General features: G+C 33.7%; 1 protein-coding gene across 9 annotated transcripts in view; it reads left to right on the forward strand.

Moving 5' to 3' along the window:
* EVI5 (ecotropic viral integration site 5) overlaps positions 1–20,488 on the forward strand; it is a 214,385-nt gene that overhangs the window by 128,727 nt on the left and 65,170 nt on the right. For all 9 annotated transcript variants that reach the window (XM_081305335.1, XM_081305339.1, XM_081305333.1 and 6 more), the window contains 5 exons: positions 5,712–5,846; positions 8,930–9,070; positions 10,219–10,377; positions 16,881–17,027; positions 20,032–20,127. In XM_081305335.1, the coding sequence (XP_081161461.1) occupies positions 5,712–5,846; positions 8,930–9,070; positions 10,219–10,377; positions 16,881–17,027; positions 20,032–20,127 (678 nt within the window). The remainder of the gene's footprint in view (positions 1–5,711; positions 5,847–8,929; positions 9,071–10,218; positions 10,378–16,880; positions 17,028–20,031; positions 20,128–20,488) is intronic.

The raw sequence follows: 20,488 nt of genomic DNA on the forward strand, positions 1-20,488 counted from the left end.
TTAGTAATACTGGTTGAGCATCCTTAATTTAAAAATGTGAAACCCAAAATATTCTGAAGTCTGAATTTTTTTTTTTTTTTACTGTGGAGTCTGCAAAAATTCTCAAATCTGAAAGACTTCGAAATTTGAAACACCTAAGCTTTTCAGATAAGGGTTACTCAATTTATGGGAAGTTCAAGGAATACTCAATTTGTCCAAAGAAACTTTCCTAGATACAAATGTTTCCTTTTTACTATATTAATCATGTATCCTTCAGACATGGAATCTGAGAATTTTCTTTAAAACACAAGCAAAAAAAAGACTACTAAGGACTTTGTAACTTACCTTCACCTTTGTAACTTTTGCAACACCAGAAAAGTGCATGAAATTGAAAAGCAGACCAGAACTTACCCTTCTGTCAGTTGCACTTGATTGGGATGGGATTGCTGTTATCCCAGAAACATGAAGAGATGTGTTGGCAGAAGTTGATGTAAGTGTAGGGGATTCCACTTTTTGTTTTGTTTGTTTTTTGTCTTAATTTTTGACAATATTGGGGGCTGAACCCAGGGACATAATTATGCACGATGAGCAAGTATTCTGCTGATTTACATCTTCAGATCTTTTTAAAATTTTTATTTTTGAGATAGGGTCTCGTTAAGTTGGTTAATTGGCCTCCAACTTGAGATCCTCCTGCCTTAGCATCCCAAGTAGCTGGGACTATAGGTTTGTGCCACTGTGCCCACTACTTATAGACTTTTTAAAATATATGGCCATTTGATATCAGTTATCATGATTATAGCAGTTGTCATTTGGTAAAACAAATTATATCTGTCCAAGTTATTAATTTCAATATGAAATATCTCTGAGGAATATTTTATTACAAGGACATTATATGAGACCTAGGTGCTTAGTTTTTTTTAAAAAAAAAAAGCTTAGATTTCTTATTATACCACTAATCCTTAGAAGGATGTGTATTTTCATTTAACACATGGTTAGGTTAGGAACATGGGCTTTGTAATTCATGTTCTCAGTTAACAGCACTGTCAATTACTGTTTAACCTTTTTGAGTCTTATTACTTTCCTTATTAGTAAAGTGGTAGTTGTAGTTAAGGTTAAATGAGAATATAAAGTCCTTAGCATGTGCCTAGCACATAGTAAGTACTCTGTATGTTAGCTGCTATCACCAGTGTTATTTATTAGTCATAAACAATAAAACATGTTACAAAACGTTTTGTGCAGAATAGAAAATTGAAACCGTGATGGCTGACTTCACGCCATGTATAGTCCAAGAGGCATCTTTTTTACTTTGTCCTTTTGATGTGAATTCTGCCATTCATTGGCTTTATGTCCTTAGACTAGTTATTTAACCTTTCTGTGCTACATTTTGTCCTGTGTGTAACAGAGGTAATTATAATAGAGGGCTGCTGTTGATTCTTAAGTACTTGAATTGATGTTCTAGAACAATGCTTGGCACATAGTAAGTACTCAATAAAAGCTATTTTTAGAATTAATATTAACATTATTCAGTTATCAGTGTGCTCAGCTAATTACACAGACTGCTAATGATAGAACCAAATTTATACAAGAGCAAAAACTGACATGGTAAAAATTTCTTTAAAAATATTTATTTTTTAGTTGGACACAGTACCTTTATTTCATTTATTTTTATGTGGTGCTGAGGATTGAACCCAGGGCCTCACATGTGCTAGGCAAGTACTCTACCACTGAGCCCCAGCCCAGCCCGACATGGTAAAATTTATAATAGATTAAACATTGACAGAAATGTCACCCTCCTGATCAAATTTAGATGTGCAAAAATTTGAACAGGGAAAATTGGATATAGTAGAAATAATGTAGAACTTCAGATGCAGAAGTTCTAATGGGTCAGTTGTGAAATGAAATAAACAACAAAACTTCTAATCAATAAATTTAAACTCATTTAAAAATGTTTACCTGTTAAGAATTGGTCCTGGGGCTGAGGTTGTGGCTCAGCGGTAGAGTGCTAGTCTATCACATGCGAGGCCTGGGTTCAATCCTCAGCACAACATAAAAATAAATAAATAAAGGTATTGTGCCCAACTACAACTAAAAAATAAATAAGTATTAAAAAAGAATTGGTCTTAATGAAAATGGGTATGGATTCAATGGACAGGGCTAATTGCTGAGTGAAAAAAAATGATAATAAAATGAAATTCATTTAAAGGAGTTAGATTCACTTTAAATGTTAAAGAAAGTACACTAGTACTTGTATACTTTTCACTAATGTTTTTGTATTAATAAAGCATGGAATTAAAATTTCCTCAGGCTCGAAACACTAAGGGAAGTAAGAGTTTAAGTGGTTGATAGTGTTAAGAATCATAGAAGGTAAAAGCTGAATAAAAGAGAAGAGCTTGTCATTGGGTCTTGATATTGTTAATAGGGTCTTGATATTGTTACTGAATAGAAGTTTTTATCAAGAGAGAACAACTAAACGATTACATTGGGTAGAGTAACAAATGGGAAGTACAAAAAGAGAAATAACAAATGAAACTATGGAATTTAGAACTTATCCCTTAAACAGTAGAGGACAATCACAAACTTTTTGATTGAAGGAAGAATGTGATTGAAAGTGCTATTTAGGGAACTCTGGTGCCAGCATTTACAGTGGATTGCTGGAGGATAAAAATGGCAATACAGAGACTAATTATTGGGCTGGGGATGTGGCTCAAGTGGTAGCATGCTCACCTGGCATGCGCAGGGCACTGGGTTTGATCTTCAGCACCACATAAAATAAAATAAAGATGTTGTGTCCACCGAAAACTAAAAAATAAATATTAAAAAAATTCTCTCTCTTTAAAAAAAAAAAACAGACTAATTATTAGGGCAGTGGTGGGAAATGAAGAAGAAGGAATGACAGGGAAGCATTCTAGAACAGAAAATCTTGTGTTCTGTGTAGCCAAATAAGAGATTTTAGGCTAATGGCAAATAGAGAAATCAAGGAAAGAAATTGGTTTGTGGAAGATGATGATAACTTTTCAATGAAGTTTTATTTGGTAGCACATTTGTATGGAAACGAATAGCAGTCAGTTAGAAACTAGAGCTGCTGTGAATTCTCATACTTGGTGTTAGAGAATCAATGTGGACTTTATATAGGTAACTGATCATAAGAATAGTCAGGGATTAAAGAAGTACCTTATGAAGAAGTTTTTTAACTTGGGGTATATGAAAGCTTCAGGGAGGTCAGGAATTATATACAGAACTTTATAAATATTATATTTTTGTTTCGGAAAAGTGAGTTTTGTATTATTGCCAAGAGTCTGTGACACAAGGGGTAAAAATCACTGCTAGAAAAAGTAAACCAGGTAACTAAATATGGAGACAAGACTAAATACCAAAAACAGAGAACCAAAATAAAACTAGGATTGAAAATTGCAGAAAATGACAACAGAGGGAAAGATAGAAGTAGTAAACCAGACATTAAAAAAAAAAAATGGAAACGGTATAGGTTGATGTTTTATTTTTTCTGATGCCAGAAATACTCCATATTCCTTAGATCCTGTATACTTTGCAGTATATTAGTTGATCATCATCATGATGACCTAGGAATTAAGAATTATCTTCCACAGACCTATCAGTAGTAAAAAAGAAAATCGCATAACACATTTAGAATGATTTTCATCCAGAAGTATAAAGTAATGTTTTGCTATATAAAAAGCATGAGGTATGTATTATACAGAGTTAACATGTTATCAGAACTTAGCTCTGTAAATTTTACTGATAAAAATTTGTTCCCTACATTACTGTAGTTTTGGTACTTGGTTGAAATAATTGGTTTATGTCAGATGAAGCATTCTATTCTCCTGTGGGCCATTTGACTTTGAATGTTTTCTTGGGGATCTTCTACTAACCAGATGGGGGCAGACAAACCTGGACTACAGTATCAGGGCTTTAGGTTAAAGGCAGACAATTCTGGTAGTGCTCGTAAAATAATTATGATCTCATTAAAAAAATTATGGCACTATTTGGATGAGGTTATTCCAAAGGAGTGATTTTTCCCATTTGATGAGGTAAGTATTAGCTAATGTGGTCTACCTGTTGCAGTTGTGCTTCCTGTAAAGTATTTTAATCAAAATACTCCTAGCATCACAATTACTAGAGAAGTAATATGTAACTCATGGAATTAAAAAGTTTCTATTTGGACATCTTTTTTTAGTAACTGGGGCAAGAGATACCAAGTATTTTAATTAAGAATTTAATCTTTTGAGACAGGATTTTGCTATGTTGCTCAAGCTAGTCTTGAACTTGAGTACTCAAGCAACCTTCCTGCCTTAGCTGCCTCCCAAGGAGCTGGGACTATAGACGTTTGCCCAGCCATTAATCATTTTTAATAATTTTAATTTAACGTCCATTTTGATCCTAATATGTTAAGGAGTTAAACATTTTTTTCTTTAGTCATGCCAGTTCATTAGATTGTTTTCTCTTTTTTGAAATTCTAAGTTGCCACTCTTCTTTTAATTATATGAATTAAGTGTGAAATGATAGACAAGTTATTTTAGAAAGGTTTTTGTTTGTTTGTTTTATGCTAGGGATTGAACTAAGGACACTTTACCCCTGGGCTACATACATCCCCCAGCCCTTTTTGTTTTTCATTTTGAGATATTCTGTGTTGCTGAGACTGTCCTCAAACTTGGGATTCTCCTGTCTCAGCCTTCCAAGTTGCACAGTGTGCCACTGTGCCTGGCTAGGAGGCTTTTTATAATGAAGATTTAGATATATTTTTGCTTTTGTGCGAAAGTTTTTGTATCGGAACTCATTTGGAAAGAATTTCTTAAGTGACTTCCTTGATTCACATTATAGCATAGAAAAGGAAATGGAAAGGTTTCATGCTTCTTTGATTGATTTCTTTGTGTTTTCAATGATCATTTCCATTTTTATCCATTTTTATTTCCGTTAGAGTAAAATAGAGTTTTCAGTATATGTATCATTTGTAGCAGTGCCGTCTAATAGCAATATGTAAGCCACATGTGTAATTTAAAATTTTCTAGTAGTCACATTACAGGGAGTAAAAATAGGTAAAATTAACATTTTTACTCAATAAAGTATTATTTTAATATATGATCCGTGTAAAAATTATTGAGTTGAAAAAAAAATTTAAAAAAATTATTGAGTTGTCTTCTTCTTTCTTTCTTTCTTTCTTTCTTTTTTTTTTGGTGTTGTGCTAGGGATTGAACCCAGGGCCTTGTGCATGCTAAGTGGACACTCTACTACCAAGCTTCATCTGCAGTCCTTATTTCATAAGCCTTTGAAATTCAGTTTGTATTTTATACTTTCAACTTATTTCAATTTGGATTAGCCATATTTCAAGTGCTCAGTAACCGTATGTGGCCAGTGACTACTATATTGTACAGATCAGGTCTGTAGAGTCAAAACATATTCTTAGTATCTGGATACTAAAATGAAATGATGAATGGAAAGAAAATTAATTGGATTTGGTGAATATAATAACTAGTTACCAAAACCCCAAAATATGATTATCTTTTTTTTTCCAAAATATGATTATCTTTAAAGATAGTAGAACTGGGCTTTTTTATTCATTGAGACATTAAGTGGAGAAAATAGCTGGGAATATTGAGTAGATGTAACTTTTACTGTTTGGTTGCCCTTAATACCTGAATTATGTTATTGTATTATTTTTTACTGTGTATACATCTCCATGCTTCCATGAAATTTCAGTATGTGTTTGTAACCTTTAGCATAAATGCAGTTCCAACTACAATGAAGATTTTGTGCTACAACTGGAGAAGGAATTGGTCCAAGCCCGACTGAGTGAAGCTGAGTCTCAATGTGCACTAAAGGAGATGCAGGATAAAGTCCTGGATATAGAAAAGGTAAGAAATTACACAAATGCTGTTCACCCCCAAATTAGAGGGGAGATGTGGTAGGTATTTATTAAGTATTATTGAGTAATTAAAATTAAACTTGGTAATTTTACAATGTTAGAAAGTTAGAACAAAGAAGAAATATTTTAAAGATTGCCAGCTCTTCTTTGTTGCTACCATACTAATCCAGGCCTTAAAATTAAGGATAAAAATGAAAATTAGAGCTCTTTTAGAAGAAAACAACCAGGATAATGTTTATAGAAAGAATATTTAAATGTTGAAGAAGAAAAACTTAGGTAACAGAAAGGAAGTGTCCTCAAATATTGCAATATCTATATGTGGAAGAGACAGAATAGGACTAGTTCATAGAAATTTCAGAGAAAAGTTCCTCTGAGTGTAATATTTAGAACCAAGCTAGAACAAGTCACCTCAGGATATATGGGAAATTCCCCTTATCCTGAGTGGTGCTTATTTATAGGTTACTCACTTACTTCTTCTCCAGGATATCAAAGAATGTCAAGACCTAGTAGATAAGTAGAGTAAATAGAAAAAATTACAGGTTTTTTATAACTCAGATTTGAGCAACTGTGCTCTAGATCACAAACTGAATCTTTTTTTTTCTCATCTATAAAATCATTGATGTTGAGTTCATTCTTTTTTGCTCTTAGGTTTTTATTTATTTTTAGTTGTAGATATGCACAATATATTTGTTTATTTTTATGTGGTGCTGAGGATCGAACCCAGGGCCTCACACATGCGAGGCAGATACTCTGCCACTGAGCTTCAGCCCCAGCCCAATACCAGTCCCTAGGTATTGTTGAATCAAGAAGGCTTATAGAAAGTCAACGTAACAGCCTGAGTTGTTCTTAACTATTTCTTTTTTTTTTTTAAGATGTTGATGAACCTTTTTTTTTTTATTCATTTATTTATATGCAGTGCTGAGAATAGAACCCAGTGCCTCACATATGCTAGGCAAGTGCTCTACCACTGAACCACAACTCCAGCCCCTTAACTATTTTTTAAAGAACTAGAACAGGTGTAACTAGAATCAGAAGTGGAATAATTTTGCTAGAAATCTGCTTGCTGTTTGTATATTATCTGGAAAATGTATTCTTTGATTTTGTGTGTGTGTGTGTGTGTGTGTGTGTGTGTGTGTATGTGAAAAAAGCAAGCAACAATGCTGAAAGAAATACCTAACAGAATATTTGGTTTCTAATCTAGGAATATTCAGGGCTCAGGGCTCTATGGTCTAGATAAGAATCTAAGTCTTACATTTGGAAAGACTAAGTATTTGGTAGAAAGAAGTGTATTTGGGTCCAGTTAAAAAATCGGTTTCTTAGATGGTGAAATGAGATGGACATCATTACCCTAGGTACATGTATGAAGACATGAATGATGTGACTCTACTTTGTGTACAACCAGAGACATGAAAAACTGTGCTCTATATGTGTACTATGAATTGAAATGCATTCTGCTGTCATGTATAACAAATTAGAATAAATAAATAATTTTTTAAAAATGGGTTTATTGCCAAGGGGAATGGCATGTGCCTGTAGTCCCAGCTACTTGGGAGGCTGAAGTAGGAGTATCCCTTGAGCCTAGGAGTTCAAGGCCAGCCGGGGAAACATAGTGAGGCCTTGTATGATTTCTTAAGTGGCTGTGTTGATATTCACGTTTTAGAGTAGAAAGTAAGTTAGAAGTTTGCATTATGGTTAACCTCATTGTACAACATTTTCTTTCTCTGCTTCCAGTAATCTTTTTTAAAAAATTTTTTCCTTTTTTTATTTGTTTCTTACATACATGACAATAGTGGAGTGCATTACATTCATGATTATCCATTCACAGCACAATTTTTTGTAACTCTGTATGTTCACGCCAAATTATGCCATTATACATGAGCTCTCATTTTTTTTTTGCGTACAATTCTTAATACACCTTTATACCATTCCAGTAATCTTTTTAATGCATATACATTAGTATATTCTGATCTTCAGTTTAGAGAATGTTTAAAATCCATCATAAAAATGTGCATAATTTGTGAAAGTACTTTATTCTATAATCCCTGTGGGCTGAAATCTTTGTGACCTCCATAAAATATTTTAGAGATAGAAAATGTCATAGAACCAGGCCTTGAAATCTCAACAGTATCTTAGTTTATCCAGGGAACTTTCTCTAGGGCTGTTTTTGGATCTCCTGTTAGCTCAGTATTAAACTGCTCTGGAAAGTTATCAGGTGGGTCCTTTAGTATGGCAGGAGATTGATTTAAGTCTTGTATCCATCAAGCAAATATTTAGGTCATCTTGGTATTAATTTCTTGACTGTTGATTTAAATAGTGACCGATACACAGAGATTTGACACCCCTCTTCCAAGATAACGTGCTAAGAAAATAAAAACAGATTTTGGACTGTTCTTTTTTTTAAGTCTTTAAATCAGCAATATTTATAAGAACCCCAAAGTGCAAACAATCCAGATTTCCTTTCACTGATGAATTAATAAATAAAAATGTGATGTTTGTACAATAGAATATTATTTAGCAATAAAAAGAAATGAATCTTAAAAACATTGTGTTAATTGAAATAAGCTAGTCACAAAAAAAATCACATATTGCATGATTCCATTTACATGAAATGTTCAGAATAGGCCAATCCATAGACACACAAAGTAGATAAGTGGTTGCCAGGAACTGGGGGTTAAAAGAATGAATAATTACTGTTAATGGGCATAAGGCTTCTTTTTTAAAAAAAATATTTTAGTTGTAGATGGGCACAATATCTTTATTTTTATTTATTTATTTTTATGTGTTGCTGAAGATCCAACCTAGGGCCTCATGCATGCAAGGCAAGCGCTCTACCACTGAGCTACAACCCCAGCCCCATAAGGTTTCTTTATTGTGTGTAAAAATATTCTGAAATTAGAGTTTGGTGATGACTAAATAACTCACTTATATACTTTAAAAGGATGAGTTTTATGTTGTATGAAATATATTTCAATAAAACTGAATAAAATAAAGTATTTAATTACATAAGCTCTGTGTGTACCATATGTTGTTTCTTGAATTCAAATATTTCAAGTTAAATTTTCTCTCAATTAGAGAAACAACTCCTTTCCTGATGAGAATAATGTTGCAAGGCTTCAGGAGGAACTCATTGCTGTGAAGCTGAGAGAAGCAGAAGCCATTATGGGTTTGAAAGAACTTAGACAGCAAGTCAAGGATTTAGAAGAACACTGGCAGGTACATCAATATGTTTTATGTACTTTTCAGAAATATCCAGTTTGTTTGAAGTCGCTGATGTTTGAAGTAGCTGATGACGATGGTTAAGTATGAGATGGTTAAGTTTAAAGTGAGAAAAATCCTTGCTTAATGTCAAGATTAAGAGCATTTATAATTTGAAGGTACACTTAAACTGTTTCTTCCTTCTTAATTCTTATAATTAAATAAAAGATAGAAATCAGGTGATTTTTTGTTGTTGCATGATTGTGTATTACATAACATTTTCTGCAGAAATCTAAGAAAATACTCTTTTTATACTGTACACATTTTTTCTAATGTTGATATTAAATCATTGACAATCAGTGTGAAACATCAGAAGGGTAATAGCAATATAAATTTGTCTATAAATTTGTAACTTCTTTTAAAAATAGTTATCTCATAAAGTATATGAAATTTAACTAATTATATGCCCACAAATTTATCCACACATGAGGAAAATTATTGACAAGGAAGAAAATACAAAGCTCTGAAAGACAGAAAAGAACAAGGGAATTAAAAAAAAAAAAAAAAACCACACATAGTTTCACAATTGGTTTGAATTGAGGGGAGGCAAAGACATCTGTCCAAGATTAAAATTAGACTTTTACAGTGTCATGGCTTTTAAAAAAAAAGTATTTTGTAGAAAGTATCAGGTTGCAATAAGCTGAAAATCAAAAAACAAAAACTCAGAACTGGTCCTTAACCACAAATTTTGAGAAGCACTGCATGTAACTTCTAATGTTGCTTCTTAATGAATGACCCTATTCTTTTCTTTGTGTTTCGTTGAAGATAATGTGAAAAAATCTCTAATAAAGATTAGGGTGAAAATTGTACTCTTTACTAGAATTACTCCTCAGTATATGCAGAGAAAAAATTTGAATTGCATCTGAGTCCAGGTCTGCCACTTACTTTGTGACTGTGTGACTTTCCTGAAGTTACAAAATCACAGTGTCTATTTTCTTACCTGTAAATGAAGATAATAGTGCCTAACTTTTAAGATTTCCTGCGGATTTAATGAAACAATATGTAGAACACACTTAATATAGTACCAGTCCTGAAATATGTGCTTTGTAAAGTTAGCTCTTATTTTGATGCTGAGTTTTTGTTGCAATATAAGTTTTGTGCTTTAGCGCCATTTAGCTCGTACTACTGGGAGATGGAAAGACCCACCTAAGAAAAATGCTGTGAATGAGTTGCAAGATGAATTGATGACCATTCAACTTAAAGAAGCTGAAACACAGGCAGAAATAAGAGAAATAAAACAAAGAATGATGGAAATGGAGACACAGGTATGATGGGAAAGCCCAAGAGGTTTGAAAGTATCATCAGCAGATCAAAGTTTTGTACACAGATTGTATCATACCTAGAATAAAGGTAAAAAGTGAGGTATGGGTCTGTCTAGGTAGTGATTTTCTAGCCTAAGTGAAGAGGGCTAAAAATTGTTTTCAGAGATTTAATCTCTGTTTCTACCCATTCAACCAAGTTTAAGCAGGATAGAGACTTCATTTGACTTTATTAGGTAAAACTCAGACCTTTGTTGCATAGCTTGGGAAGGAACATTCATGTAGAGCAAAATTTCTCAATCTCCACACTTAAAATTTTGGCTTGATATTCTTTGTTTTATGAAGCTGTTCTGGATACTGGACGATATTTAACAGCATACCTGGTCTCTACCCACCAGATGCCTGTCACATCTCTCTCCCATTCCAGGTTGTTTTGACCAAAACTGTTACCATGCATATTCAGTTGTCTTTTGGAATGGAGATTGGGAGGGCAAAATTGCCACTAATTGAGAACCACAACTGTGGAATAATGCTTCCTCAAATTATGTAATGAGTAATCTGTTGTAAAATTGTTTACTGTTTTTCTCTAAAGTCCTCTATTACTCTAATAAATCCTATTTTAAATATAATTAAGATCTGAAAGGGCCTTTTTATGAAATCCATTTACATTGTAAAAACATATTTGATTTCTTTCCTTTTTGGTTCCAGGGTTCTTAACCAATGAGCCATATCCCCAGCCCTTTATATATTTTATTTTGAGACAGAGTCCTACTAAGTTGCTCAGGGCCTCACAAAATTCCTGAGGCTGGCTTGGAACTTGGAAACCTCCTGCCTCAGCCTCCTGAGCCACACATTTGGTTTTTATGTGGTACATTTACATGAACCATGTTTTGTATGTAGTTGTTACTTCTTATCCATGAGATTGCTTATAGGATCCCTTTCAGATACCAAATCTGCAGATGCCCAAATCTATTATATTAAATGGTGTAGTATTTGCATATACCCAGTGTTATTCTCCTATATATTTTATTTATTTATTTTTTAAATTGTAGGTGGGCACAATGCCTTTATTTTTATTTACTTATTTTTATGTGGTGCTTAAGATCAAACCCAGTGCCTCACCTGTGCTAGGTGAGTGCTCTACCACTGAATCACAACCCCAGCTCCTCCTATATGCTTTTAATCATCTCTAGATTGCTTATAATGCTTAATACAATGCAAATGGTTTGTAAGTAATTGTTATGATGTATTGTTAAGGAAATAATGACAAGGAAAAAAGTCTGTATGTTGTTCAATTACAGATGAATTGTATTTTTTAAAATATTTTGATCCTTTGTTGGTTGAATCCATGGACACAAAATGCAAGGCTCCAGAGGGCTGGATGCTATTTGGTTTTCAAAGTATTTATTCAGTCAGTAGGGGGCAGTGTTAACTCATGTCATTCTTTATTCCATTGTGCAAAATGATCTGCCTATCTCAAAATGAATGTGTGATTTCTTTAGATTATATAGATCTTGCTTTACATTTTTCACAGTTATTTGTTGTATTTTCAGTGTAAATAAAATAACACTGAAAGGATACTATAAGATTATGAAGAGTAGAATATCTAGGTTTTATAGTGGGAAATAAATTGATTATTTTCATTATTTATTATTTTATTATTTATCATATAGTTATTATTTTTATAATCAGAATTTATCTTAATATAGACAATAAAAATGTAAATATAACTTTTTAAATATATACATATTTTTTAGTTTGTAGATGGACACAATATCTTATTTTTATTTGTTTATTTCTATGTGGTGCTGGGGACCAAACCCAGGGCCTCATGCATGCAAGGCAAGAGCTCTACCACTGAGCTACAACCTCAGCCTGTAAATACAACTTTTAAGCCAGTGTTGAGGATTCTTCTCACAGTAGGTAGAGGTGAATGGAACATATTCACAAACATGGTTTTAAGAACTTTGAACAAAAAGCACTGTTCCAGCCATCAAGGACTTATATTTTAGTAACATGCTTGCCCAGTATGACTCAGAAATCTGGTAAGTAGACAGTTAGATAGAAATTGCTAGAGGAAATTAATTCCAGTTAGGTGTTTTGGGGAAAGACTTTTTAAGGAATTTGTGTTTTGAACTGTTCCAGACAGGTAGGTATGATTTTGGATAGATTTTGCTGAAAACAGGATTGTGTAAGGCACTAATTTCTAAATGCCATTGCTCCAATGGGTGATAATCCATGTAGTTTTCTCATTGAAAAATGAGAAAAACAACTAGAAACTGGTGTAACAGTGGTGGTACATAGTCATCTAATGAAATTATGTCAAACACCCATATATCCACCTTCCAGATTGAGATTTACCCATATTGTTATATGTAACTCCAATTTCTTCATTTTAAGAACTTTTAGATAAGTCTGTCTGGTGAGTATATGTCATTTTCTTGAGCCACTGTCCTTGCTTTATACAGATTTTTGCTATTGCAAATAATGCTACTCTGCACATTCGTGCATGTATTTCCTTGTGTATGTCTCCATGTGTTTGTTAAGTACAGTACTTGCTTAATGTGCATTAATCCTTTTTGCAGTCTGAGGCCTATGAACACCTTCCCTTCTCAAAACAATGTTTTTGAATGCATAAAACAAAATACACAGGATTGGGAAACAAACCATTTATATTGAGGCACATTTATCAAAATACTAAAAACAAATATGTGACACAGAATACAGACACAACACAAAACACATTCCTTTTGGTGAATTTAAGTTGTTATTTATTTATTTTGGTATTTAAATTCACAAGTTAAATTATAAGTATTTTCCCATCCTTTTATATTTTCAACTTACCTGATTGCTTTTTAGATCTTTTTTTTAGATAAATAGCATATAGATAGCTTTTAAAATTGAACCTAACAAACAGTTGTTTAACTCTGAAATACCAAAAACTACTGTTAAAGTTATTTAAAGTAGGTGAATTTTATATATAATATAATATTATATAATATATAATAAAGCTATTTAAAAATCCAGTCTCATGGAATTTGTTTGTTTTGTGGTGCTGGGAATTTGTTTTGTGGTGCTGGGAATTCAACCCTGGGCCTTGTGCATGCGAAGCAAGCACTCTACCAACTGAGCTATGTTCCAAGCCCTACTCCATGTTTTGTGATTCTGTTTGGATTACTCTCTATCACCTTGCTAGTTATTTTCTGTTCATTCATCTATTCCTTATTTTTTCTTCTTTGACTACCTTTTCTTGGATTTATAGCACATTTATTACGGTTTTATTTTATTTTCATATTATTTATACTCCTTTTAAGAAATTTTTTAGTGATTATTCTAGGTTTTATAGTACACACCTATAATCAGAGCTTACTTTCAAATAATGTTATTAATTAAAAATAATGAATTGTTTCATGTGTGATAAAATTCTTATAATTGTGTATTCTTAATTCTTCCTCTTGTGCTATTGTTGTTATACATTAGTATAACATATGCTGATAATTTTGCTTTTAATCAGTGATTATTTCATAGATTTTAAATTTTTTAATGAATTGTTTTCCCTTTACTTATTCCACTTCAGCACTCATTTCTTGTAGATCTTTATATTCCTTCTACTTGGGAAGCTTCATTTTATATTTATAGTAGTGCTGGTCTACTGGCATGCAGTTTAGGATTTTGGGAGAGAGTGAAGGGAGCCAGTGAAGGGAATTTAAAACATACTTGCAAGGTATTGAATTCTGGATTGACAGATCTTTTTTCTTTCATCACTTTATTTTTTTAAATTTTAAAATTTTTCTAATTAGTTATACATGACAGCAGAATGCATTTCGATTCATTGTATACAAATGGAGCACAGCTTTTCATTTTTCTGGTTTTCATTTTTCTAGTTGCTAGTACGGGATGTAGAGTGACACCACATGTGCAGTCATACATGTACCTAGGATAATGATGTTCATCTCATTCCACCATCTTTCCCACCCCCCTTCTCTCCCTCCCTCCACTTTGCCAATCAAGCTCCTCTGTTCTACCCATGTGCGCGCCCCTCCCGCCCCCATTATGGGTCAGCATCAGCTTATCAGACTACATTCGGCCTTTGGCTTTTTGGGATTGTCTTACTTCAATTAGCATGATATTCTCCAACTCCATTTACCTGCAAATGCCATAATTTTATTCTATTTTAATGCTGAGTAATATTTCTTTGTGTATATGTACCACAGTTTCTTTATCCATATATCTGTTGAAGGACATCTAGATTGGTTCCACAGTTTAGCCATTGTGAATTGAACTGCTATCTTTCATCACTTTAAAAATCACTGTTATCTTTTTTTATAAATCATGCCTGCTGAAATTCTATTATAATTCTTATTTTTGTTTCTCTACATGTAACGTGGTTCCCCCTCACCCAGCTGCCTTTAAGATTTTTTTTTAAAGAGAGAGAGAATTTTTTCATATTTATTTTTCAGTTTTTGGTGGACACAACATCTTTATTTTATTTTACATGGTGCTGAGGATCAAACCCAGCGCCCCGCGCATGCCAGGCGAGCACATTACCGCTTGAGCCACATCCCCAGCCCATGCCTTTGAGATTTTATTTTTGACTCTCTCTCCCCTGGGAGATTGCCTGCATTCTCCCTTGAATGTGTATGAGCTTTTTAAAAATTGGTTGTGTCTCTGGGTGGCAGGGAGAAAGAACAGAAAAAAAAAATTTCGGGGGGTGAGGGGAGTCGGGCGGCAGCGAGCAGTACCAGGGACTGAACTCAGGGACACTCAACCACTGAGCCACATCCCCTATTTTGTTTTTCATTTAGAGACAGTGTCTCACTGAGTTGCTTAGCCCCTCGATTTTGCTGAGGCTGGCTTTGAACTTGTGATCCTCCTGCCTCAGCCTCCTGAGCTGCTAGGATTACAGGTGTGCGCCACCGCAACCCAAGTTTCTTGGCTCTGTGGATTGTGTCTACCATGAATTTTGGAAAATTTCTGCTTATTGTGTCTTGTTCATTATATCATTTTGGCTTTCTTCTGACCATATGGTCTTCTGGTTTCAATGATATCCATATTGGGTTCGTTCTTAGTGTACAGGATTTTTTTTTCTTTTTGTAATACTGGGGATCAAACCCAGGACCTTATACATCTTGAGCAAGCACCTTATCCCTGCCTTCATGTTGTGCAGAAACTCTTGGATGCTCTTTTCTTTCCCCCTCCTCTATTATTTTTTCTCTTTGTGTTTTTAGCTTCTATTGACTGAAATGTTTCTATTGACTTCTTATTTACTTCACTGATTGTTTTCTTCACTTTGTTGTTAGATGAAGCCATTTAAGGCATTCTTGTCATGGTTTTTTATTTCTCGTTTTTCTGTTGATTTCTTAGAGTTCTAATTTTTCTGAGGATATTACCTATCTGAACTTACTTATTTTTAGAAATAAGTTAGAGCCTTTGACATATTAATCATACTTACTTTAAATTCCTTGTCAGATAATTTCAGTATATGTGTCATATTATGAGGTGAATTTTATTGATTGCTTTGTCTTTTGCTAGTATTTTGGGGGGTTTGCCTTCTATACTTTGCAAATTTTTGATGAAAGTTAAATATTTTATTTTTTTTTAAAGAGAGAGTGAGAGAGGAGAGAGAGAGAGAATTTTTAATATTTATTTTTTAGTTCTCGGCGGACACAACATCTTTGTTGGTATGTGGTGCTGAGGATCGAACCCGGGCCGCACGCATGCCAGGCGAGCGCGCTACCGCTTGAGCCACATCCCCAGCCCAGGTTAAATATTTTAGATGGGGCAGTATATAAAGTATTTTACCTTAGACTAGAAATGGGTACACTTTTTCTCCTGCCAGACCTTTCATGTAGGAGATTTGAGTTAATATAGTCAGGAGATAGGCTGAGTTTGAGGTTTGTTGTTTCTGTGGTTATCCACAGTGTACCACAGGCTTCACAATCCTTTAGTAATGCCTTATTTTAGAGTAGGGGCTGGTTTTCCAGAGGGCTTTTCTCAGTGTCTTCCCTTCCTTCATACCACCTCAGAAAAAGGTCTGTCTCCAAGTATATTTGAAACTGCAGGGATGCTTCCTGTGATTCTGATAAAGCCCCAGTCTTATGCTGAATTATGTTTTTGTATCTGGGTATTTGACCTTTTAATTTTCCTGCCAACCCCAGGCTGTAGTCCTAGGCCTAATATATTATTTCTCTGTCTAACTTTGTATTCCTATTGCCTCTTTCAGAAATGAATATTTTTAAGTTGTATATCACTTATACAAAAAAGTTATAGACCTTTTTGTATAAGTGATATATTTAGTTATAACAAGAGTTTCTAATATGGACCACATGTATTCCCTTGGAGGATTAGATATTTAAACAGTTTTATATCTTATTTTTTCAGTGTTTATTGAAGAAAATTGACTTGTAGCTGATAACATTTTTATGTTATTGTATAAAGTACATTAGTAAAAATGTTTAATTTTCAGCCCTTTTATATATAGTGTACATAATTATATTTCTGCTTATTAGAACCAGATCAATAGTAATCATCTTAGAAGAGCAGAACAAGAGGTGATCAGTCTACAGGAGAAGGTACACTATCTTTCTGCACAGAACAAAGGACTGCTTACTCAATTAAGTGAAGCAAAGCGAAAACAAGCAGAGATTGAATGCAAGGTAAATATGTCAGATAGCTGGTTTATGGTTTTTGTCAATGTAATAATGCCTTTCTTTATATCTATATCTGTCTATATATATATATGTTGTAGATGGACACAATATCTTTATTTTGTTTATTTATTTTTATGTGGTGCTGAGGATTGAACCCAGTGCCTTACATGTGTGAGGCAAGCGCTCTATCTCTGAGCCACAACCCTAGCCTCCTGCCTTTCTTTTATAGGTTGTTTCATCATGACTAGTTGTTGTTGTTTGTTTGTTGTTTTGTTTAGGTACCAGATATTGAGCCCTGGGATGCTTAACCCCTTGGCCATATCCCCAGCCCTTTTAAAACATATTTTATTTAAAGATAGGGTCTCGCTAAGTTGCTCAGGGTCTCACTAAGTTGCTGAGGTGGCTTTGAACTTGTGATCCTCCTGCCTCAGCTCCTGAGCTGCTAGGATTACAGGCTTGCGCCACTATGCCCCATGTTTTTTTTTTTTTTAAGCCAATCTACTTCCCACTTCTGAAATTGCTTTGGTGGTGCTTTCATACAAGGTTAGCTCATCTTGCTTCTGGGATGGACTTCAGACAAGAAGTATTTTTAGCTACGTACTTGGTTAATTTCCCATATTGGCATTTACTAGTATGCCTTTACAGTGTTTATTTTGACTAATAGCCCTTTAAAACTGAAGCTTTTAATAACTCAACCCAAAACATGTAATTTGGAAAAGTAGAGGCTCCATTGCTTTGAGTGTTATCTTGTTAGTGGGAAGTAAATATTGATGTATGTTTTCTGGAAAGAGTAGAGAGCAAAATAAATGTATATGTACCTTGGCTCAGGATAAAATGGATCATTTCCCATAGTTCTTTTAATCAGTTTTTCTGTGTGTGTGTGTGTGTGTGTGTGTCTGTGCGCGGGCGCGCGCGAGCCAGTGAGTGGTGAGAAGTGTTTGATTCAGAAAGCATCAAAAGTATTGAAATCAAGGATATTTTCCCCTAAAATAAATTTACACACTTAACAGTGATGAGAGAGATTGGAGAGTAAGGTATAGGAGAGGGAGGGGATGTGTGTGTTTGTGTGTATGTGTATGTGTGTGTGTGTGTGTGTGTGTGTGTGTATGAGGGGTTGGGGGGAGAAAGAACTAGAGATAAGTGTAGTCTGCATATTAGAATGGATTACTGAAGACAAGTTATGAAATTTTGAAATAAACTAAACATCTACTTAGTAGATGGTAGGAATGATACCCTTTAAATATTCTAGCCTTCTTTTTCTATGAGAAGAAAGACTTTGTAAGTGGTACATTATAAAGCTGTAATTCCATCAACTTGTTCTAGTGTCATTAAAAACCAAGAGTGAAGCTTGAGTGGTTTATCAGTGTCATTGAAATCCAGAGATGAAATTACATCCTAATAAATATGCATGGCTCTTACAAATTTATACTGTGACAGAAATATGTAGGTAGTACTAAAATTTGTGATAATTTAAGCATAATCCCATTTGAAGGATGTACATGGACTAATTAAAAATAAAATGATGTGAAATGAGGTTATATTAATCTGATTTATTATACAAATCTGACTTTTTATGATGCTGAATTTTCTGTCCTCAATTAAATTTAATCTTTTTGCATTCTTGATGTAAGTTTTCTTTAAATATTTCGATAACAATGTTATTAGACTTGATATTGCTTCTTAAATATCTTAGCACCTGTTAGTGAAGTAAAATGTGTTTTTTTAATTTATTTATTTATTTATTTTTATTTATTTTTATTTTTATTTTTTTTATTGGTTGTTCACAACATTACAAAGCTCTTGACATATCATACTTCATACATTAGATTGAAGTGGATCATGAACCCCCAATTTTACCCCAAATGCAGACCGCAGAATCACGTCGGGTACACATCCACAATTTTACACAATGCCCCATTAGCAACTGCCGTACTCTGCCACCCTCCTATCCCCCACTATCCCCCCTCCCCACCCCTCCCAACTTCTCTCTCTACCCCATCTACTGTAATTCATTTCTCTCCTTGTTTATTTTCCCATTCCCCTCACAACCTCTTATATGTAATTTTGTATAGCAATGAGGGTCTCCCTTCATTTCCATGCAATTTCCCTTTTCCTCCCATCTCATGTCTCTGTTTAATGTTAATCTTTTCTTCCTACTCTTCCTCCCTGCTCTGTTCATAGTTGCTCTCATTATATCAAAGTGAAGTAAAATGTTGTTTGAAAATAAGTATATATACAACTTACTGATAAAAATAGTTATCTGAGTTTATCTAAGTAATGGGTGCAGATCAGAATATTAGAGGATTTGAGGAACTGATACAGAATTTTATTTAATTTTTAGTGTTCATTTAACTCTATAAAAACTATGTTATAGATACTAACTCTGATTACTGTATGTTTAAGCTATATATTAATTTACTCAGTCTTAGGAAATGCTGTTTGCAGATTTTAACAATAAAATGAAATGTCATCCTAACACCTAGTACTTTCTGACTAAATATATATATTTTACCTTGTCATGTTGATAGAATTCAGAAACAAATTAACTTTCTAAGGAATCCAGTCCTTGAATTATATAAATCTGAATCATTTTCAGTTAGTTTTATATAATTATAGCTCATGATTGGTTGATATTAGTCATAAAAGCTCATTTTATTTTTTACTTATACAAAATATCAGGAAATGGTAATATTGTTATTTCCCTCTACAACTAAATTTGAATATTCTCACTTTAAAATAAAATAATACAAGTCTCTGATCCCTAGTTTCAAAATCCAAAATACTCTGAAACCCAAAAGTTTCATAAATTTCACGCAAATTCATTTCAAGGCAAAACCTGATTTGAATTGACATATGGCCACTTAAAATTTGTTTTTTACCCCAGTTTGTGTGGATATTTATACTTCACTTTTCATTATAGATGCTGCCTTAGACACTTTTCTAAAATCTGAAAAAAATCTCAATTCCAAACACAAGTAGTTTATTACTTTTGTTTTGTTTGCTACCCTAGAACAAGGAAGAAGTGATGGCTGTGAGACTTCGAGAAGCAGATAGCATAGCTGCTGTGGCTGAACTGCAGCAGCACATTGCTGAGCTTGAAATCCAGGTACATATAAAAATAATAGAATACATCTAAAAATAATGTCATAGTCCCCGTCTCTTCTCTGTGTACCTGATGAATGACTTATCTGTTTCTTTATTCCCATGACTGTATTCTAGTTTCAATATTTACTCATTTCCAAGTCCTTTTTTTCTTATTGTGGTGAAACATACATAACACAATGTTAGCTCTTTTTAAAAAATATAGTTCCATGGTGTTACGTGCATTTACGTTGTTGTACACCTATCACCACCATCCATCTCCAGAAATTTTTCATCTTCTCTGACTGAAAATCTGTGTCCGTTAAACATTAATTTCCCATTCTCTTCTCCCTCCAGCCTCTGGTAACCACCATTATATTTTCTAT

Source organism: Spermophilus citellus, assembly GCF_964194105.1.
Source record: "Spermophilus citellus genome assembly, chromosome: 9".
NCBI lineage: Eukaryota > Metazoa > Chordata > Mammalia > Rodentia > Sciuridae > Spermophilus > Spermophilus citellus.